Source organism: Alternaria infectoria, assembly GCF_024043175.1.
Source record: "Alternaria infectoria strain BMP 0036 chromosome Unknown scaffold_30, whole genome shotgun sequence".
Taxonomy (NCBI): Eukaryota; Fungi; Ascomycota; class Dothideomycetes; order Pleosporales; family Pleosporaceae; genus Alternaria; species Alternaria infectoria.
The window spans coordinates 54,670-72,476 of NW_026250719.1; the positions used below are offsets into that span (position 1 = coordinate 54,670).

The following is a 17,807-nucleotide window of genomic DNA, read 5'->3' on the forward strand; positions in this document are numbered from 1 at the left end:
GCCCTCGAGTCTCACACACCCAAAAGGCGGCTCTACGGCTGGCCGCTGCAGTGAACACCTCCCTCAACACCGCGCACCTCTGTGCCACGCCTCCGCCGTCTTGGTTGCGCCGTCGCGAACTCTGCACAACTCGCACTCTCGCGCCATGCCAAGCCTGTCTGAGCATTCAAGGCTAGACACTTCTAGCGCCTGCACGTAACGAATCGCGGCGCGCCACCGCCCTCCAAGCGTGATCCCCGTTTACAAAAGGCGTCAAGACCCTGGCGCCCAAATTGCTAACCTTTGCGCTGGTGCTGGCGAATGCTGCCGAAGAGACTACGTGCCGCCATCTTAGTCTTGATGGCGTTCACGCACGCTTGACTTTCTTTTCTTGCCGTCCGTCGAGGCTGGTGTCTGATCTCTGGTTCTAGCATCTGCATCTTTGTCTGGCGCGGTCAACACCTGCACTCCTGAACAAACCAGTCCTGGCATAGATCATCCAGATTGGACACCGCCTTGCCACAGCAACGGGTGAAGTGAAAATTGCTAAACCCGGACTGACTCTCAAGAATGGTCGCCTTCATCTCAGATCAGCCGAAAACACCTGGCCAGTGTGACTAGGGCCATGCCGGCTCAATCTTCACCTCACGTGAAAGGGGCGTCTACCACGGGCAGCACCATGGACTAGCCTGCCACAGCTTGCACTTCAAAAACTCTCTGTTACGTATCAAATAATAGTCGCCCATTGTCCAGCTGCCCCATCACCTCGATTCACATCATTGCTGCTGCCAGACCTGAGACGCACAAAAGAAATTCCGCTTGATCTACATGCCTCCTGTCATCTCAGCGGTGGTAGCCCAACATCGCGGTACGCACAGAGCACTCGATAAAACTCCGCAGACGATCTCCCTGACAGTAATTATGACCGTACCCAATCCGCGTCTCGCTCACCGCCACAGGCACTCGGGTGCAGCAAATTTGGCGACAAGAGGCTGACGGGTTCCCGTGCGGCCTTGTACCTGGGTTGTTCGCAACCTTGTGCACCAAGTCATGTTGCGCGCCGTTTCATGCCTTTGAAACGCTAAATGCCATCCAGAACTTTGCCATATTTACACTCCACACGTTAATCAACATCTGACAAGCCACCATCTTCGTATCTCTGATCGAATTTCTGAGCCGCTGATAGCCCTGTTGTTGACAATTTATCGTCGCCCTTGCCCCATCGATGAACTGTGGATCTCGCGTCCCTGACTACTCTCGCTTCGTGGCTTCTTCTGGAGCGCGGAGCGAGTTGGCTATTCGAAGACTCCCGGCCGGGCTCCACCGCACGAGTCAACGTCGATAGCGTGTAGAACTACGGCTACCACGAGCAAGCCATGCGATACTTGTTGAGGTGTGGTTCTCTCAAATCTCACACCACATGTCAGCTACATGGCGTACAAAGTACAAATAGTCTCAGCAGCGCCACATGAATAGGCCTGCCAATGTTCCCCGCACGCCGTGGTTGAGCCAACAGAACACTCCGCGGGAGGTCATCCACCATCTTCAGTACCAATGCATCACAGCCAACAACCGATATTGACAACGATGCACCGTGCGAAACAGTATTACAGAACCAACACCAACCTCGCATGCAACACACGATAATAGCGGTCGAAATAAGCTCAAAGCAATGGCGCTCGACTGCCGCTGCAGGGCGGGGAAGGAGGCGATGCGCGTTGGTGGAGACGCCTACCTCGACATCTGCCTTCCTCATTTGGTTGGATGCTCTTTCCGTGTCTGTTCCCACAACGTCATCGCTTCAGCCTCGCGGGACCCTTCTTACCACAACTAGAGCACTTGTCACCGCATGGCGGTGATATATTCTATCGGATAGTTGTGGGGTATCAATTGCTAATGACATAGCATACAGGCTGCCTCTTGCCTCTGTGTGCACATTTTTTCTCTCTCTTCACTTTCTTCCGTCTGCTTGCATACTGCTTTCCACGTCCTGAACAGCAGCGCTCCATTGTCTTTTGCTCTCTTTCCCACCAACATGTGCCGCATGGTCATATCCCGTGGAACCTTTGATTCTCGCCTCTGTACGCTCCTGCCTGTTCCTCAAGACGTTTCTCATCTTCCGCTCCTTCCTCAACACCTCCTTTGACTTGATAATGCGTTTCTTTTCCGCCGGTCTGCCCTTCATCGCCTCATCATAGATATCCTTCCTCGACTTCCCAGGCATAATGATATCATACGCAGACCGGGACCCGAAATCAACCTTCTTGTAAGCAACTTCCCAGTCGCACTCACTCGCCGGTGGCCCAAAGCCGTGGGGGCGCAAGTCGAGAGTCGGGAATCCCAACAATGTTTGCTCGCCTGTGTTGCGGTCTATCCTGAATACGGCGGGCAGTGTGAAGCGCAGATCGGTTGGTTTGAGCAGATCGAAAGCAGCCGTGATGAAGCGATAGGGACTATTTTCTGCAGGTTCAAGCATTCGGTTCTTGATCTCATGGGCAGTGGGTAAGTAATCGTCTTTGCTAAAGATACGCAGCACTATGTTGTCGTACGTAAGTCGATTGGTTAAAGAGATCCAGTAGCGGCCATCGAAGAGTCGCCACATTTCTCTCTGCGATGGTTTACCCAGTTTTCTTTTGGGAGGATAGACGATGTTCAATTCAGGATTTGCTCTTTCCAGTGTTTCAAGCGGTTGCCGGGTAAGCAGCCATTCTCGTGGGTGGGTCAGGTCTGGGTTGATGCCTTCTTCTTGGTGCTCGGGCTTGTTAAACGGCGAGGGCTTCTCCCAGAAGCGCCACCACACGTTGTAGACGCAAAAGTTCTTCTTTCGGAGCGCTTCACCTGGTACCACGTTTTCTTCGAGCTCCTCGAGTTCGGGATAGATGCGATAGGCGGATGCGGCGAGTTCACCAAGAGGTGCTTTCGTGGCGGGTGTGACTAGTCCTGCCACGCGTTCAAGCAGGCAATATGCCGTGTTCTTCGCTTTGATCTTGTCGGCTTTGATGTTTATCGGGTATGGTAGGAGGTCGGAGAAAGGGGGAAATCGGACGATAAGACAGCCTGTCTGTATGTCAAGTTTGATTGGGCATTTATCGAAGAGTTTGTCCGCGAGATCTCTGTGCCACTTGATGCGCTCTTGCATATGCTGCGAGACATTGACCAGCGACTTGACACTCAAAGCCTCCGGAAGTTTGTGGTTCTGGTAAATATGGCGTATAGCGTTGCGCGACGTGAGCGTCTTGATCTGGTTCGTTTTATCTTCTGCCCAAGCTACACCCTTCTCTTCGCACGTCGCAATAAGTCTCGTCTTCTCAAACGTCAACAGAGGCCGCAGAATCTGCACACCTCCTTGTTCGACCTTGAACGGTAGAAGCCCGGTGCGATCTGGCTTCTGGTGCTTTCCGCTGTGGTACACCCCATGTAGGCCCTCGCACTCTGGTATCCACTCTCTGCGCTGCATCGCCTGAAGCCCGGAGCGCAGCCTATTGTTCGCCAGCCTCATCATGACAGTCTCGGCCTGATCATCCGCGTGATGTGCGAGCATGAGGCGTGTAATCTTCATGCTTCTGCATGCTAGACCCAGCGCTTGGTAACGGAGGGTACGCGCTTCCGTCTCGAATCGCTTGGAGTCGTTGGGATCGAAGGCATCGGGCCATGTAAGGGGAAGAATGGTGATTGGTATACCAACTTCACAATGTTAGTACTTGACCGCCAGATAAGTATCATAGATTCTCACGCTTCGTATGTAGTTGCTGCGACACCCATTTCGCTTCCTCTGTACTCTCCGGTCTCACTTTGTGGTCTACAATGAAGCCATGGGGGATAGGCAGCCTGGGGTCTTCTAGCCGAGACTGTGCGTATAGCGCAGCGAGTGCCATTGAATCGACACCCCCACTGATGGCAATGCCTGTGTCGTACATCAGTCGCGCATACTTGCAGCGAATACGACTGCGACTTACCCAAAAGATTCTTGCCTACATCATCACCCTTCTCTTTCACAAACACACCATCTCGCATAGCCGACATGAACTCATCGTTCCCAATTGGCAGAGCGCTCGTAGACTGCGCGCGTCGGAATAGCCCAGCTACAAGGTTCCGTCGCGCAGTATGGTAACAATGCCCACATCGTCGGACATTGTTTCTCCACATAAGAAGCACTGTCGACGCCGATGCAATGCGAAAAGAATGCACTAAACAAGGGACGAATGTGAGGTCACTTGTTCTGGTAATGCGCGAGATGCCAAACGTTCCGCAGGCTGTTCCGAGGTAAGTGCACGGACATGGAATTTTCTGGAAGGGCAAAGCACAACATCTTCATCTTGCTGTCTAGCTTTCAACCCGAACATCTTCCTCTCTCCAAGCCCAGCGCACCTATAGTCTTTTCTTGATTCTACGTGATACCCAGTTCCCTTCCTTCCATCTGTCAACATGGTAAGTCTCCCTCAATACCAACCCACCATACCAATCTATCGACACGAGCATTGCGCACCACTACACCCCACCATTCATCCTCTATCTCCACCTCCACCTCCACCTCCAGCCCAGCTCCCAGCTAACCAATCCCCCCCATAGTCCGCAATCAAGTCCATCAAGAGCATTGCGCCGCTCCTCGACCGCATCCTCGTCCAGCGCATCAAGCCCGAAGCCAAGACCGCAACGGGCATCTTCCTCCCCGAGACAGCCGTCAAGGAGCTCAACGAAGCCAAAGTCCTCGCCGTCGGCCCCGGTGCCTTCGATAAGGATGGAAAGCGCGTCACCCCCAGCGTACAACCCGGCGACAAGGTCTTGATCCCGCAATTCGGCGGAAGCCCCATCAAGGTTGGCGAGGAGGAGCTGAGCCTTTTCCGGGACCACGAGTACGTATACACTATATTTAGGGCTGTGGTTGGAGATTGTTGGATGGCGGCTAATACATATTGTGCAGGCTCCTGGCTAAGATCAACGAGTAAATCGGGCATATGCCATCATCTACCATGATAGAATCAAGATAGATTGGCTTGCGTATCCTGTACCAACACCACACCCGAACATTCACGAAACGCGAGACGCTAGCATAACGGCCGGCGTTCATTTGGCATATCATCTGGCTTGGGGCTATCTGTTTTGGAAAGCGTTTCTTCGATAACATGTATTTACAAGGAAGAGGTCGGAATCAAAAGACACCAGCTGTCGCGCAGATGTGGGGGAGAAACAATGACATAAGAATCTCTACTCTACCGCACTTCACTTGTTGTCGGGACTGAAAGGTCATATTTCGCATTATTCATGAATCTACTGACATGCTGCAGTGAACAGATCCATCCGGAAGCTGCGCCGGGGACGCCTCACTCCCTCTATAGCCGTCAACGCCTGGGTATTTGGTCCAGCGCTTACCACCCTGAGTTTCCTCCAGCGCCCCACGCTCTTGCGCTACCTTCCCCAGGTGCGCCTTGATCATACGAATTGTATGCGCCACCCTGGTTATACGCACCATAAGATCCTGGCGGGGGCTGTTGAGCCGGCGGCTGGCCATAGCCTCCAGGAGCAGGGTAGTTTTCGTACCCTTGCTGGTAGTTTGTAGGGACCGTGTAGCTAGGCTCCGCACCTTGACCTCCAGAGTACTGGCCTTGACCCCATCCATATCCGCCAGATGGCACTGCGTTGCTGTACTCAGCAGGCGGCTGGTATCCTTCACCTGCGTACGAGGACTGGTAAGGTTGGAAGTCAGCCCACTGCGAGGGCTGAGGCGATGGCGATGGCTGGTATGGTCCTGGTGCTGCCAAAGAGGACGCCGAGGGTTCATCGTCCATGTCGCGAGTTCTTCCAGAGCTGCTGCCGAAGCTGCTGAGCATACCGCCGAGAGGGCCGGGAAGTTTGCTCGTCAATGAACCTAGGAGGTCGCCGGATCCGCTGGACTGCTGTTGATGACCACCGCCACCGCCATGGCTGTGGCTCTGGCCGCCGAAGCTCGACATGTTCACCGCACCGTGGCTGTGACCTGCGGAGTGATCGTGGTCTCCGCTGTGGTTATGTCCAGCCTTTACAGATTCAGAAGACAGGATCTGGTTCAGGTCCTTTCCGTGGTAGTTGCGGGCCCATTGCTCCACGACCTTGAACATGTTATTGTGTACCTCGCAGTGCGGATCGCGAAGTGCTGGGTGATGGAACACGCGCATACAGTCGTGCAGGACCTCGTCGACCGGCACATCTGGGTGGTCCCAAGCGTAGATGACGCGGGGCGCGACGTACTGTAGGATAGCGACCGCGACTTGACCGGCGGGTGGGTTCAAGACATTGGAGAAGTGATCCTTGGACAGCATGCTGTGTGTTGGGTTGGTGGATGTAGGGTCCGTCCATACCTCAAACTGGTGCTTGGCCGCTGAGTCAATGACGGCAGAAGATCCGCTCTTCAGCTGGGTCGATGCTGTCTTGATGATCGGCAGAATGAAGGGCGCAAGCAGTGATAGCACGAACAACGTGACGCGCTCGGTAATGGTCTCAATCAGCTTCTCTAGACCGGGGATCTTGGAGACGATGGCCGAGATCTTGCGGACAACGTTGTCACGGAAAACTTGAGGAGGTCAGCTAAGGTCACGATCCTCCGTTCGCGAGGGGTCTTACCTAGAATTGGGTAAATCTTGGGGATAATTGTGGCTGGATCAGTGTTTGTTCCTGGGATGTCTGGTCCTGGTGGTCCGCCCATGGACCCAGGTGGTGCAGCGAAGTCGTTAGGTCCAGCCCTGGACGAGCTGTAATCGCCGTAACCACCTCGCGCGTTCTCTGCAGCTTGAGCATCTGAAGAAGCCTGCAGACTCTGTGCTTGGCTGATGAGATCGCCAGTGCCGGGTACTTTACTCAGTACATCAATGAGTCCACTGCAGGCATTGGATTGGCCTCCAGGTCCGCTTCTCTGTCCACCAGACCCGCCAACTGCATCTACGAGAGCAGTGTTCACCTCGTCGATTTCGGTCTGAGTAATGTGATCATTGGCCTCTCCCAGTACCGAGTGGAAGAAGTCAACACCTCCGAACGTGCCTGTTACGAGAGGATAGGTGTGCTTTCCATGGAGGTTGATGCCAGCTTGGACGCCCACGTGAGGGAATACGTTGGTGTAGCCAAGTTCACGCAACACGAGTTCAGTGTAGTTGGTATGGGCTCCGAAATCTTCGAGGCAGTGCAGTCCTTGACCCAGACAGCGAAGCGCTTCCGAAAGGTCTTCGTCCCGACCACGTTGGCCGGACTGTCCGTGGGTGTAAAGTCGACCGAAGTGGATAGCGCGAGCAAAAGAGTACTTCACATATCCGGTCGAAGTAGCCCAGTTACCATGTTCGTTCGCGATATAGTTCTTCATACCAGTGTTTGGGTCTACTGCAAGCTCGGCATCTGAGACAGGACCTCGTAGACGAGGGTCGTATTTTCTCGCGTCTTCATTGTCGGCATAGTCCTTCTTTGGGAGTGTTAGTATCAATGCACTGGTGTTTGTGCAGATGGTAGTGGCTTACAGGGTTATCTGGGCTCTCGTTAGTATGACGAAGCAGAAGAGGTTCAAGTTCGCTTACCGATGTGTTCTTCGGGCCTATACACACCTAGCCTCTCGGCGGTGACCTCAAACTCTCCAGTTGCATAGCCAAAGGACATGAAAGACAAGACCCAGACCAGAACGCGAATAGTTTCTCCCTACGTCTTGTAAGCATGTCGATGGGGGAAATCGCTTCTGCTGCTTTCGCGTACTTGAACTTTAGCCAACGTTCCAACATCAACAGCCTAAACCGGTCAGCGCATTCCGACGTCGCGCAGTCTGTTGAGCTCACTTGTGAGTAATCGCGTAGCCAGTTGCCAAAGTACACACGCTACACGCAAGGTCAGTCACCGTCATCACAGCTACATCGTCATATGGGCATACCTTGATCATGTTACTCTTCCACTTATGACCCTTCAAGCAAGCGACCGTCGCAAGCATATCTTCGATATCGCCATGACGCCAGTTCTTGCCCTCGATTTTCGATATCGACGCGATGTTTCCAGCACCGAAAGCGTCTGCGCCGGCTGGAAGTAGGACGAGGATGGCGATAGCGATAAGCAGCACGTACTGCGAGGAGACTCCCATGATGGTGGGGTGTAGAGGGGAATGAGGAAATGGAATACGATTGAGCTCAGCGCAGTAAGAGTCTGCGATAACTGTTTGCTGGAGTCAGCTGCACTTACGTAGTGAAGTGTGGCCCATGATGGCGCAGCAAATGACGCCACAATGCCCCACCTTCTCTCGGAAATCCGGCATGGAGGGGTAGCACAAGACCGAGCCCAACTCAGTTCCTTTCCTTAGCCAACCACGGCAGTACAAAAGTGATGATGATAGCGCAGTATAATAGGAAAGCCTGGGAGCTCTAAAGATGTATGTGTCCTTCTCGGTTTGCGCGTCCCATACTGTCATACACTGCGCCACGATTCTTCCTGGTGTAGGGTAACCACGCTTGGTCCGCTCACACCAGCCAAGCCAGGCAGGCACGTACGTGGGCATGATACAGCTCGAAATCATCCGAGTTATTATCGCAGCATGTGTCACACTCGAGCTCAAGGATTCAAGATCAACCCAACTTCGCAACTAATGCCTGAGCCTTGCGTAACACTTCCCGATCCGTCTCAAAATACAACAACCCCTCAGCCTCTTCACAGGAATACAACCCCGTCTCGACCCCTTCTTCACCCGGCCCTTTGATCTCGCCAGCACCTTCGTCCATGATCGCGACGTACCACCATATAACCTTGACACCTTGACCATCTCTCAACGTCCGCATGGTGACCATGAAAGGTTCTACCGAGTCGCGTGAGATGCGTGCCACGTCTGGGGCGTCTGCCGCGTCGCCAGCAATAGTGGCTCTGGTCTTCATATCCACTGGCAAGATATGACACTTGTATCCTGTTTCCTCGTAGACTTCGCGTAGAGCAGCTTCTTGACGCGATTCTCCGATGTTTCGACGGCCTTTGGGTAGGGTCCATAGATTGGATACAGGGAGATGGATTAGGCAGATCTTCTGGCGGGTTGTGTCGTAGAGGATAGCGCCGCAGCTTTCGACAAAGTTTTCCGAAGTATATTGCTGGGTTGGGAAAGCTGATTGTGCCATGATTTGGGTAAGAGAAGGGCCATGGGGATGTTGTTGACGAGAAGAGAGTCGACTCTACGTCAATTGTAGAACTGATGCCTTGGCTGTGGCTGAATGATGATTGCTTCTGACCAATGAGACTACACTCTGAGTAGTAACCCGAACACCTTCACATCTATCGACTTGTATCTCAGGTCGCGTACTTCTATTCTTAGCCGTTAAGACTCAGAATCCCAAAGACCGCGGATACCTTCAGGGTACAGTTTAGCATGATTACAAAATAGACCTGTCAGCTTCAGATGCGCCCCGCACATAGAACACCACACAGAGTCACAGGGCCGTTAACTCTTGACCCGAGTGTGACTCTTCAAGATAATAGATCAAATCACGCTAGCCTGTTACAGACAGCTTATCCCTATCTAAGGTAGCATGAGATTGTCATAGGGCGTAACACTATATGAAGAAGAAAACGCGCAACATCTGAAATCGAATAACATCGAATAACAATACTCCTATACACCATGCTATCCATAGAAAAGATCACCATCCTCCCAGTTCCCTTCGACCACCCAGACAGCATCCACCTCCGCTCCAAACAACAACTCGAGATAGACGACCCAGACTACACAACTCCGCCCTCAGCCGCCGACGTCCCCCTCTTCCTCATCGCGTATCATGAAGGCATCCCAATAGGCTGCGGCGGTCTACGTCCCCTCTCTTCTTGCTCAGAAAACGCACGAGAAAGTTCTGCTGAGATAAAGCGGATGTTTGTCGACGCGCCGTACCGCGTAGGACTAGAAGGAGAAGCCGGGCTACGCACATCCGTTGCGACAATGATACTCGAGAAGCTGGAAGAGGAAGCGCGGAGTAGGGGTTGGCCGTGGTTGCTCTTGGAGACGGGTGAGCACATGCCGAAGGCGAGGCGGTTTTATGAGAGGTGTGGGTTTAGTCAGCGGGGGATGTTTGGGGGGTATGTTGAGGCTGAGGGGAGTGTTTGTTATGAGAAGTGGGTTGGAGGCTCTGCTTCGTAGCTGTGGAACAGCAAGGATGGCGGGTAAAGGAACGAATGGCCCGAGTTCTGCTAATACTAGAGGTGTTCTCCACGCACGAACAGTGGCTGATGAGTCCGCTCTAGTGTATATACAACATTGCACACCTTAGGCCTATGAGTCACGGCATCAGCTCTGTCCTCATTCCGTACTTGCCAGTCCGCCTCATCGACCTCGCGCTTATCCACTACACGCCACAAGTCGCCGGGGTGTGGGAACGCTGCTCCTTGGGGTATTACGTCCTTTGCAGCTGCATCTAAGAAATAGAATCGATCCTTGGAATAAGACAAAGCAATCCATCGTGCCCCCGGTTTCGTCACTAGCGCTAAATTCACAGCCATGACTACTAAGGGATGGATCAGCTCGGGGGTTTTGGCGGCATCCAGGTCCAGAGGTTCGTAGGAGCGGATGGCTAGTGGGTATGGCAAAGGGACTAGGACGTCGTCTGCGCAGGCAATGGAGTCGCATGTTGATTTGTCTACTATGACGGAGTAGGCTGCACGCTTGCATGCGCGCATGACGGACTGGTAGTCAAGCAGGTCTACGGCGTCCCAGCGCATGCATGCAGCTTCTCCTATGTCCTTTCGCGGATCCTGGTATATCTCCTGTTCCCGGATCTTGCCGACTTCAATGGCGACTTCGGAGTAGTCCAGATTGTGAATCTGTCGCGGTGCGTCTACATGGGAGCGCAAGTGGTAGGAAAGCAGTGATGTGCCGCAGCCTATGTGTAGAAGTTCCGGCTTGGGCGTGGGTGTCGCATCCAGGGCATCGACGATATGCGGATCTAGGGCATTGGGGGCCTCTAGCCACTCGAAGGGGTCTGTATTCGCAGCGAAGCGCTCATTCCAATAAGCTTGCGAACCGAACGAGGGTGGCTGTTTGGAAGGCATTGCGAACTGGGAGGCATTGCATTAGAACTGGCTTCAGAACTATAGGCGTGATTAGTTGTCATATCTCCACTAACAGGCTCAAACGTAGATGGTATGGGTTTTAGGCGCGCGATATGCAACCTAATTCACGAGTACTGGAGTGATACCCGTATGGAGGTTTGTTGCGGTGTGTGAAAGTCTCGAGACGCGACGACGCCCAACCTTTGGAAAGATTAAATGCGCCGGTCCGAGCGTCCTCCGAGCCTCGATCATTTCTCATCACTCGGACTCCCGAGGCGACGAGACGACGAGAACCACCACCCACAGCCATGGCAAACCTCCATTCGATACCACGCTTTCTCCTTCCCCGGGGCCCTCTGCTCCTGCGACCCCAAGCCCGCGCATTCCTCCCGCTACCCTCTCCCATGAGCGCCCGCCATGCGTCCATCACCCCCAAAGGCCTCTCAGAAGAATTCCGAAGACGGCGGGAAGCACAACAGAGCAAAGGAGCACCCGTAATACCACAGCCCGACAAATACCGACCGCCATCGCACAGCAAGCGAGCGCCGAACCGCAATCTCGAGAACAAGATCTATGGCGCGCCCGTATCCGAGGAAGACAAGAAGCGCATGGCGACGAAGAAATACCCCAACATGATGAGTCCCGAGGGCACCTTCTCGCATTGGTTCCTGCACAACCGGGCCATCCATCTCTGGATAACAATGGTGCGATCTCCTCTCCCATGCCACCCAACCACCCCAAAGCTAACCCCGCTCTCCCCACAGGGCATACTCGTCTCCCTCGCCATAGCAGCATGGTACATGGACTTTATCTCCAAGACCGTCTTCGGCCACCTGCTTCCCTCGCGAAAAGATTTCCTACGCCATCCCTTCGAATCCTCGTCGCGATTCATTGAGGTCTACAAGATGCATATGGAGCAGACGTCGCAGCAGTACCAGCAGCAGAGGCTGAAGAAGGCCGAGGAGGTTGAGAAGAGGAAGCAGTATCGGTTGGAGAGGATGAGGGAGGCGGAGCTCAAGGGTGAGGAGTATGTCGAGGATCCAAGGTATTATGTCGGGGAGGATGGTGTTAGGCGGAGGAGGGTTAAGAGGTGGTTTGGTATCTGGGAGTGAGGTGTTGGTGGGTAGTCTCTCCAAGAAGTAAGATTATCAGAGGCATATCTGTGGTAGGGATTGGGTCGCACAATGGCATACGGCAGTGTAGGATCTGCGTGATGAACGGCATCGAGTCGCGCAACGCTGGTGTGGAAGAGGTCGGCGAGATGACGTCTGAACCCCAGTTTCACTACAATGCTGTGGGAAAGTGGTATTACGAGACATGTACATGAAGGTGTGTATACTAGATGGGTGAATCCCGTTCTTCAAGAATCGACAGTTAAAGGACATCTCCTTTCACTTCAACATTTAAAAAGTCTCGAAATCTCTACAACCGCACATCACCCCCTTCCTCCTCCCTCCTCCCAAACCAGACCTCATCCCCAAGTCCCATCCCCCTCTCCACCCCCTCCACCCCACACAACCCGCCAACCTCCGCCGGTACCTCCCACTTCCCCATCTCCTCCACCCCCGTCGCAAACACCATGCCCAACCCCGCCTCAGCATGCCACCCAACGTGACAATGAAACTGGTAGAGGTACGTCAGTATATGTCTCACATGCACTTCATACAGTCAGAGCTTACCAACCACACCCCCGGATTATCCGCCACAAAGCTTATCAGCAACCACCCATACGCCTCCACACTCGCCGTATCCCTCCTTAACGGATTCGTTACATTTATGTGGTCGTCAACGTGACTAGGGGAGAGCAGAGTAGAAGGCGGATACCCGTGTCCCTGGGCCAAGACAAAGAATTTGTAGCCGTGGAGGTGGAAGGGGTGTGTTCCGTCGTCGAGATTCTGTATCAAGATCGTTATGGTGCGCGTGGATCCGGTTTGGTAGACGAGCTGGTGAACTGGGTCGAAGGGGGGTGTATCTAGTATGCCCTCTTGTACCTTCGTCTCGGGGATTTGCATTGAGAGCACAGTGTTTAGAAGCGGTGATGTGGCATTGATGCGGAAGGAACTGTCATTCAGATACCCGCGCGAGAGCCTCCAGTCGCGGATCTGGAACGAGGAGCGCAGGTAGAGGGTGTGGCTGGGATCGTTTTCTGGGGCTGGTACTGCGATAACGGGGGCTAGGGTTGAGGTGTTTAGATCTCGGCATTCGACGTCGATGATTTCGGGCCAGTCTTTACTTGTTGGGATGAGGTTTTTCGTGTTGTCGTCGTTCGCAGATGGATAGTATAGTATGCCTCTGACTTCTTCTTGTAGTTCTGGCTCTTCGTATGCAAAACAGTGGGTTATCATCCTCGCGCGCATCCAGTACATGCCTTGGTTTTCCTCCTCTTTTGGTGGCGTCACGACGATGCTGTATCGTTGCGCTGGATTGATGTTCAGCCGATGGATAGACTGGGGGTGCACATCCGTGCCATCGACTTCTGTGACTTGGAACTCGTGTTCATCGATTTGTAAAGCAAATTCTGCGAATGCTCCGACGTTGATGATGCGAAGGCGCGTGTTGCTGGTACGAGATAGGTTGAACAAGGCATTACTAATGCCAGACGAAGAACAGTTGCGATTCGGCAAGTCGGCGCAGTCTCGCATGTTTCTTCCATTGATCAAGGCGGATGGCGGAACGGGTTCGTCGTTTTCGCTGCCAGGGGCGAGGTACTGCATGAGTAGGTCGGAAGAGAGGTCGAAGTAGTAGTCTGATACCAGAACTACGCGGTCTTGCTCGTACGGTACCTTTTGCAATTTATCTTTCTCTTCTCCGCCTCTGGGATGAATGACAAGAGGTCCCACCAAACCATCTGAGGCTTGCATGCTGACGTGCGAATGGTACCAGTACGTTCCCGTCTGTCCTGATACGTTGAATCGGTATGTAAACGAGTGGCCTGGAGCAATGGGACATTGAGTCACTCCCACTGTTCCGTCCATCCAGTTCGTGCCATTTTGATAGAGACCGTGCCAGTGGAAAGAAGTAGCGTTGATGGCTTGGTTCATAACATTAATAACAAGCTCGTCGCCTTCGTTACACTCGATAAGCGGTCCAGGAAAAGTGCCGTTGATGAGAATCATGAGTCGATACACGCCATCTGGGTTGAGAATGTGATCGGATACTACCCATGTATACTCTCGGGTCGTAGGTGGTGCGTTGAAATCCAATGATGAAGAGAGTATGTAGTCTTCTTCCGGTCGAAGTCTTGCAGGATGAGCATCAAGGGAGGGGGATGTATCATTCCGGGTACTTGTCAGACCCCGATACACCAGGGCTATGACTGTACATATAAGAAGCGAAACGACGGTCACGGGCCTGAGCCATGGCCACCGATGAATGTGATAGTGTGGAACGTCGTGCTTGTCGCTCCAGCGCGGTTCCAAGTGGTTCTCTTGGTCTTCGCTGCCTCGAGATTGGTATTGGTCTGTGGGTGCATGCAGCAAGCCAACTTGCTCCTCAGGCTTGTGCATATTCGATGTAGACGTCTCTTTCATGCCGAAGCTTTGGTTGCGGCCCATCGCGGTTAGCTTCCAAGACTACTCATCAAGTCCCTGCCTGTATTACCAAAGCGTGGTTCGGGGTATATGTAGCAGTAATTGTTGATGATGTTTGGTGTTTGGCGATTTCTGTGTCAAGCACCCCGTCGTCCCTGCGTCGGATCTGATCGTTGTAACGTGCCATGTCGTTCAGGGAGCCTCTGAACACGATCGCCACCAGCCAGCCAGCCGCTGCACGAGTCCAGAAGATCATCACGCTACGCCACCCCACCTGCAGTGTCACTGGTGTCAGGCGTGGCCATACCTTGGATCTGCGGGTCGTACCAGGTTTGCCGAGTTCGTGTCCAATCAGCCCCGCACGTTCACCTCTCAAAGCTATCTAAAGCTTGTCGACCTTCCTAAAAAGCTTATCCTCCCGCATCGATGTGCGAAGTTCTCTCCCTAAGAGTGCGCACATGTGCGCTGCGAAGAATGTCATTGGTGGGGATGTGACGGCTATACTGCAGGTCGTCCCAGTGATGTCCAGACCCTTAGGCACTACCTAGCGGAAGCGGCGCCTCATGACCCTGGCAGAAGGGATGAAAAGCCCTGAGGGAAGATCTCATGTGTGCCTGCTTCTGTCGTTCCATCCGGCGTTTCTCTGTTGTCTTGACGTTTCTTGGTAAGGAGATATTGTGGTAGAAGGAGCCGAAAGGACATGCTTACCAAAACAACAGATTTGTAAAGCGATCATGATTACTCCACTCGTTTCGTCTCTAGCACTTCTAGCGACCCTGAACCCCGTACAAGCCCAAAGCACATTTCCAGGGAAAGCCTTCGACCGTATAGCCATAATATGGCTTGAAAACACCGACTACGATCTCGCAGCAGGAGACCCAAACCTAGCATGGCTCGCAAAGAAAGGCATCAGTCTCACGAATTACTTTGCAGTAACCCATCCTTCCATGCCGAACTATGCAGCTGCCATATCAGGCGACTACTACGGCATCAACCACGATGACATGGTCGCCATTCCCTCCAACGTGTCCACCTTGGTAGATCTTCTCGAAGACAAAGGTGTTAGCTGGGGCGAGTACCAAGAAGACATGCCATCCGTAGGCTTCCAAGGGAAATCTTACACGAACCCCAAAACTGGAGCGAACATGTATGTCCGCAAGCACAACCCAGCTGTGCTGTACGACTCAGTTGCGCAAAAGACGGAGAGGCTGGCGAAGACAAAACCCTTGACCATGTTCAAAGAAGATATGGACAAGAACCAGTTGCCGCAGTGGATGTTTATAACACCTAACATGACCAGCGACGGTGATTATAACCTGCGCATTCCCATAGAAGCATACTCACACCCACAGGCCACGACTCCACCGTAACAGTAGCAGGAACCTGGACGCGCAACTTCCTCGAACCCCTCCTCACCAACAAGAACTTCATGAACAACACCCTCGTCATGGTAACCTTCGACGAGAACCATTCCTACGGGCAGCAAAACCGCGTCGTGGCCATACTGCTAGGCGATGCCGTGCCCGCCAGCTTAGTCGGCACCACAGACAACACGTACTACAACCACTACAGCGAGATCGCCACTGTCCAAGCAAACTGGGGCTTACGTACGCTGGGCCGCTGGGACGTGGGCGCCAACGTGTTCAAGTTTGTAGCGGAAAAGACGGGCGATACGGTGCGAGCTTGGTCGGGTAAAGTTCCGTTGAGCAATATGTATTTCAATGCGTCGTATGCGGGGAAGCTGAGCAACAAGAACAAGTCGGTTCCTTGGCCTGTGCCCAATACGGATGCGGTGTATGCGGGAAGGGCGGTGTTGCCGGCTATTGCGGATACGTGGGGGAAACAGGTTGGGCAGTCTGCGTATACGACTACGTTGGAGATTCCGGATGGCATGCATCCGGAGGCTGAGTTCAAGTAGACGCGCCCATGAGTAGAAATTTGAAGATGATCGCTTACACAGAGCAAGAAGTACCAATGAGTACTGAGCTATTGATGGATGGTACAAGTGATTCTGCATTCATCGAGTCACTTGTGCCATCAATCAATAGCTCAGTACTCATTGGTATCGACTGATCCGATATACATTAACCCTAGACTGGGCCATGCCCACTCTATATACCGCTATCAACTAAACTGCCCATTGTCTGCGCGACGCCTTCTTTGCCTCCTCCATACCCTTGGCATCGCGCCGCAACACAGCACCCACAACCTGTATCCTGCCCACATCTGCATAGGCGCCCTTCCCGATTTCCTCTGGCCATATATCGGGGTGTAGGATCGTGTACTCTGCAAGATCCGCGCCTTCTACTTGTTGCAGTTTCTCCAAGAAGATGTCATGGCCAGGATTAGCCGTGGGCATCGCGACACCCGTGTAAACCACGATGACACCAGTCGACGACAAGATTTTCATGCCTTCTTCTACGATGCGTATGGAGAGGTCGAGACCGAAGCCTGCGCCACCATCTGCGTATATGGGCAGGTCCTTGCCGTCGGTACTGGATGCGATGTATGGTGGATTGCTGACAACTAGATCCACACCATGGTGCTTCAGATCTTCAGGCACGGTCGCGAAAAGGTTTGACTCAGCAAAGCCGACCTTGACGCCCGCCAGCTGTGCATTGACCTCGGCCAGACTCAGTGCACGCGGATTCAGGTCCAGCCCCAGCGTCTTTGCCTGCGGGTATGTCCTCGCCATGTGTATTGCGCCTGCACCAGCTCCGCAGCAGACGTCTACGATGCTGCTGGGTGCGTGTGGAAGATGTCGGGATATGGTTTGGAGGAAGCCGACAAAGAAGTATGTGTCGGGGCCGCAGAAGACGGAATCGGACGACGCTGGGAAGGAAGAATGGATGTAGTAAAGCGAGGAGACATCGGGATCGCGACTCGGGAGGTTGGGAAGGTACAAGTTGGATACGCGGATGGTGGAGCGGTAGCTTTTGTCGTCATTTTGTGTGATCACGCCGGCTTTGTGGAGGCTTTCGAATACGTCTTCGGGTATCATCGATCGGAGTGCTTCTCTGCGAGGTTATTAGTATTGAAAGTTATACATAACCTGTTCCGTAGACGACGAGAAGTGAACTGTATGACCTACCCAGTACATGACAAGTTCCACCCAAAGAAGTCGTACGCGTTCTGGGCATCTTCCGTTGCGACATTCGAGCGTCTTTTCTCCACTACCCTGCCCTGTGTCTCTGGCGATGGACACACAAAGACGTACTTCTGCTTGGCTAGATGTTTAGTCAGGGCCTGGTAGGCGATGGTAGTTTCCGACATGGTTGGAGG

General features: G+C 53.3%; 8 protein-coding genes across 8 annotated transcripts; 3 read left to right on the top strand and 5 right to left on the bottom strand.

Annotated features, from left to right (window-relative positions):
• Window positions 1-1,930: 1,930 nt before the first annotated feature.
• J4E92_009996 (uncharacterized protein) lies at window positions 1,931-4,002 on the bottom strand (the record flags this gene model as incomplete). Its single annotated transcript, XM_051501338.1, has 3 exons — window positions 1,931-3,663; window positions 3,713-3,883; window positions 3,936-4,002. The coding sequence occupies 3 exons, from the start codon at window positions 4,000-4,002 to the stop codon at window positions 1,931-1,933; spliced, it is 1,971 nt and encodes a 656-aa protein (XP_051348407.1).
• A 402-nt stretch (window positions 4,003-4,404) lies between these two features.
• On the top strand, window positions 4,405-4,925 carry HSP10 (10 kDa heat shock protein; the record flags this gene model as incomplete). Its single annotated transcript, XM_051501339.1, has 3 exons — window positions 4,405-4,407; window positions 4,549-4,832; window positions 4,901-4,925. 3 exons carry the CDS (start codon window positions 4,405-4,407, stop codon window positions 4,923-4,925), a joined length of 312 nt encoding a protein of 103 aa, XP_051348408.1.
• A 420-nt stretch (window positions 4,926-5,345) lies between these two features.
• On the bottom strand, window positions 5,346-8,062 carry J4E92_009998 (uncharacterized protein; the record flags this gene model as incomplete). The annotated part of the gene is made up of 7 exons (XM_051501340.1): window positions 5,346-6,526; window positions 6,577-7,399; window positions 7,458-7,465; window positions 7,515-7,632; window positions 7,687-7,719; window positions 7,767-7,805; window positions 7,859-8,062. 7 exons carry the CDS (start codon window positions 8,060-8,062, stop codon window positions 5,346-5,348), a joined length of 2,406 nt encoding a protein of 801 aa, XP_051348409.1.
• Window positions 8,063-10,143: 2,081 nt separating this feature from the next.
• On the bottom strand, window positions 10,144-10,995 carry J4E92_009999 (uncharacterized protein; the record flags this gene model as incomplete). Its single annotated transcript, XM_051501341.1, has 1 exon — window positions 10,144-10,995. The coding sequence occupies one exon, from the start codon at window positions 10,993-10,995 to the stop codon at window positions 10,144-10,146; it is 852 nt and encodes a 283-aa protein (XP_051348410.1).
• A 404-nt stretch (window positions 10,996-11,399) lies between these two features.
• On the top strand, window positions 11,400-12,107 carry J4E92_010000 (uncharacterized protein; the record flags this gene model as incomplete). The annotated part of the gene is made up of 2 exons (XM_051501342.1): window positions 11,400-11,699; window positions 11,760-12,107. The coding sequence occupies 2 exons, from the start codon at window positions 11,400-11,402 to the stop codon at window positions 12,105-12,107; spliced, it is 648 nt and encodes a 215-aa protein (XP_051348411.1).
• Window positions 12,108-12,644: 537 nt separating this feature from the next.
• Window positions 12,645-14,111, bottom strand: J4E92_010001 (uncharacterized protein; the record flags this gene model as incomplete). The annotated part of the gene is made up of 1 exon (XM_051501343.1): window positions 12,645-14,111. One exon carries the CDS (start codon window positions 14,109-14,111, stop codon window positions 12,645-12,647), a length of 1,467 nt encoding a protein of 488 aa, XP_051348412.1.
• A 1,148-nt stretch (window positions 14,112-15,259) lies between these two features.
• Window positions 15,260-16,443, top strand: J4E92_010002 (uncharacterized protein; the record flags this gene model as incomplete). The annotated part of the gene is made up of 2 exons (XM_051501344.1): window positions 15,260-15,830; window positions 15,878-16,443. The coding sequence occupies 2 exons, from the start codon at window positions 15,260-15,262 to the stop codon at window positions 16,441-16,443; spliced, it is 1,137 nt and encodes a 378-aa protein (XP_051348413.1).
• Window positions 16,444-16,653: 210 nt separating this feature from the next.
• Window positions 16,654-17,798, bottom strand: J4E92_010003 (uncharacterized protein; the record flags this gene model as incomplete). The annotated part of the gene is made up of 2 exons (XM_051501345.1): window positions 16,654-17,542; window positions 17,617-17,798. The coding sequence occupies 2 exons, from the start codon at window positions 17,796-17,798 to the stop codon at window positions 16,654-16,656; spliced, it is 1,071 nt and encodes a 356-aa protein (XP_051348414.1).
• Window positions 17,799-17,807: the final 9 nt, after the last annotated feature.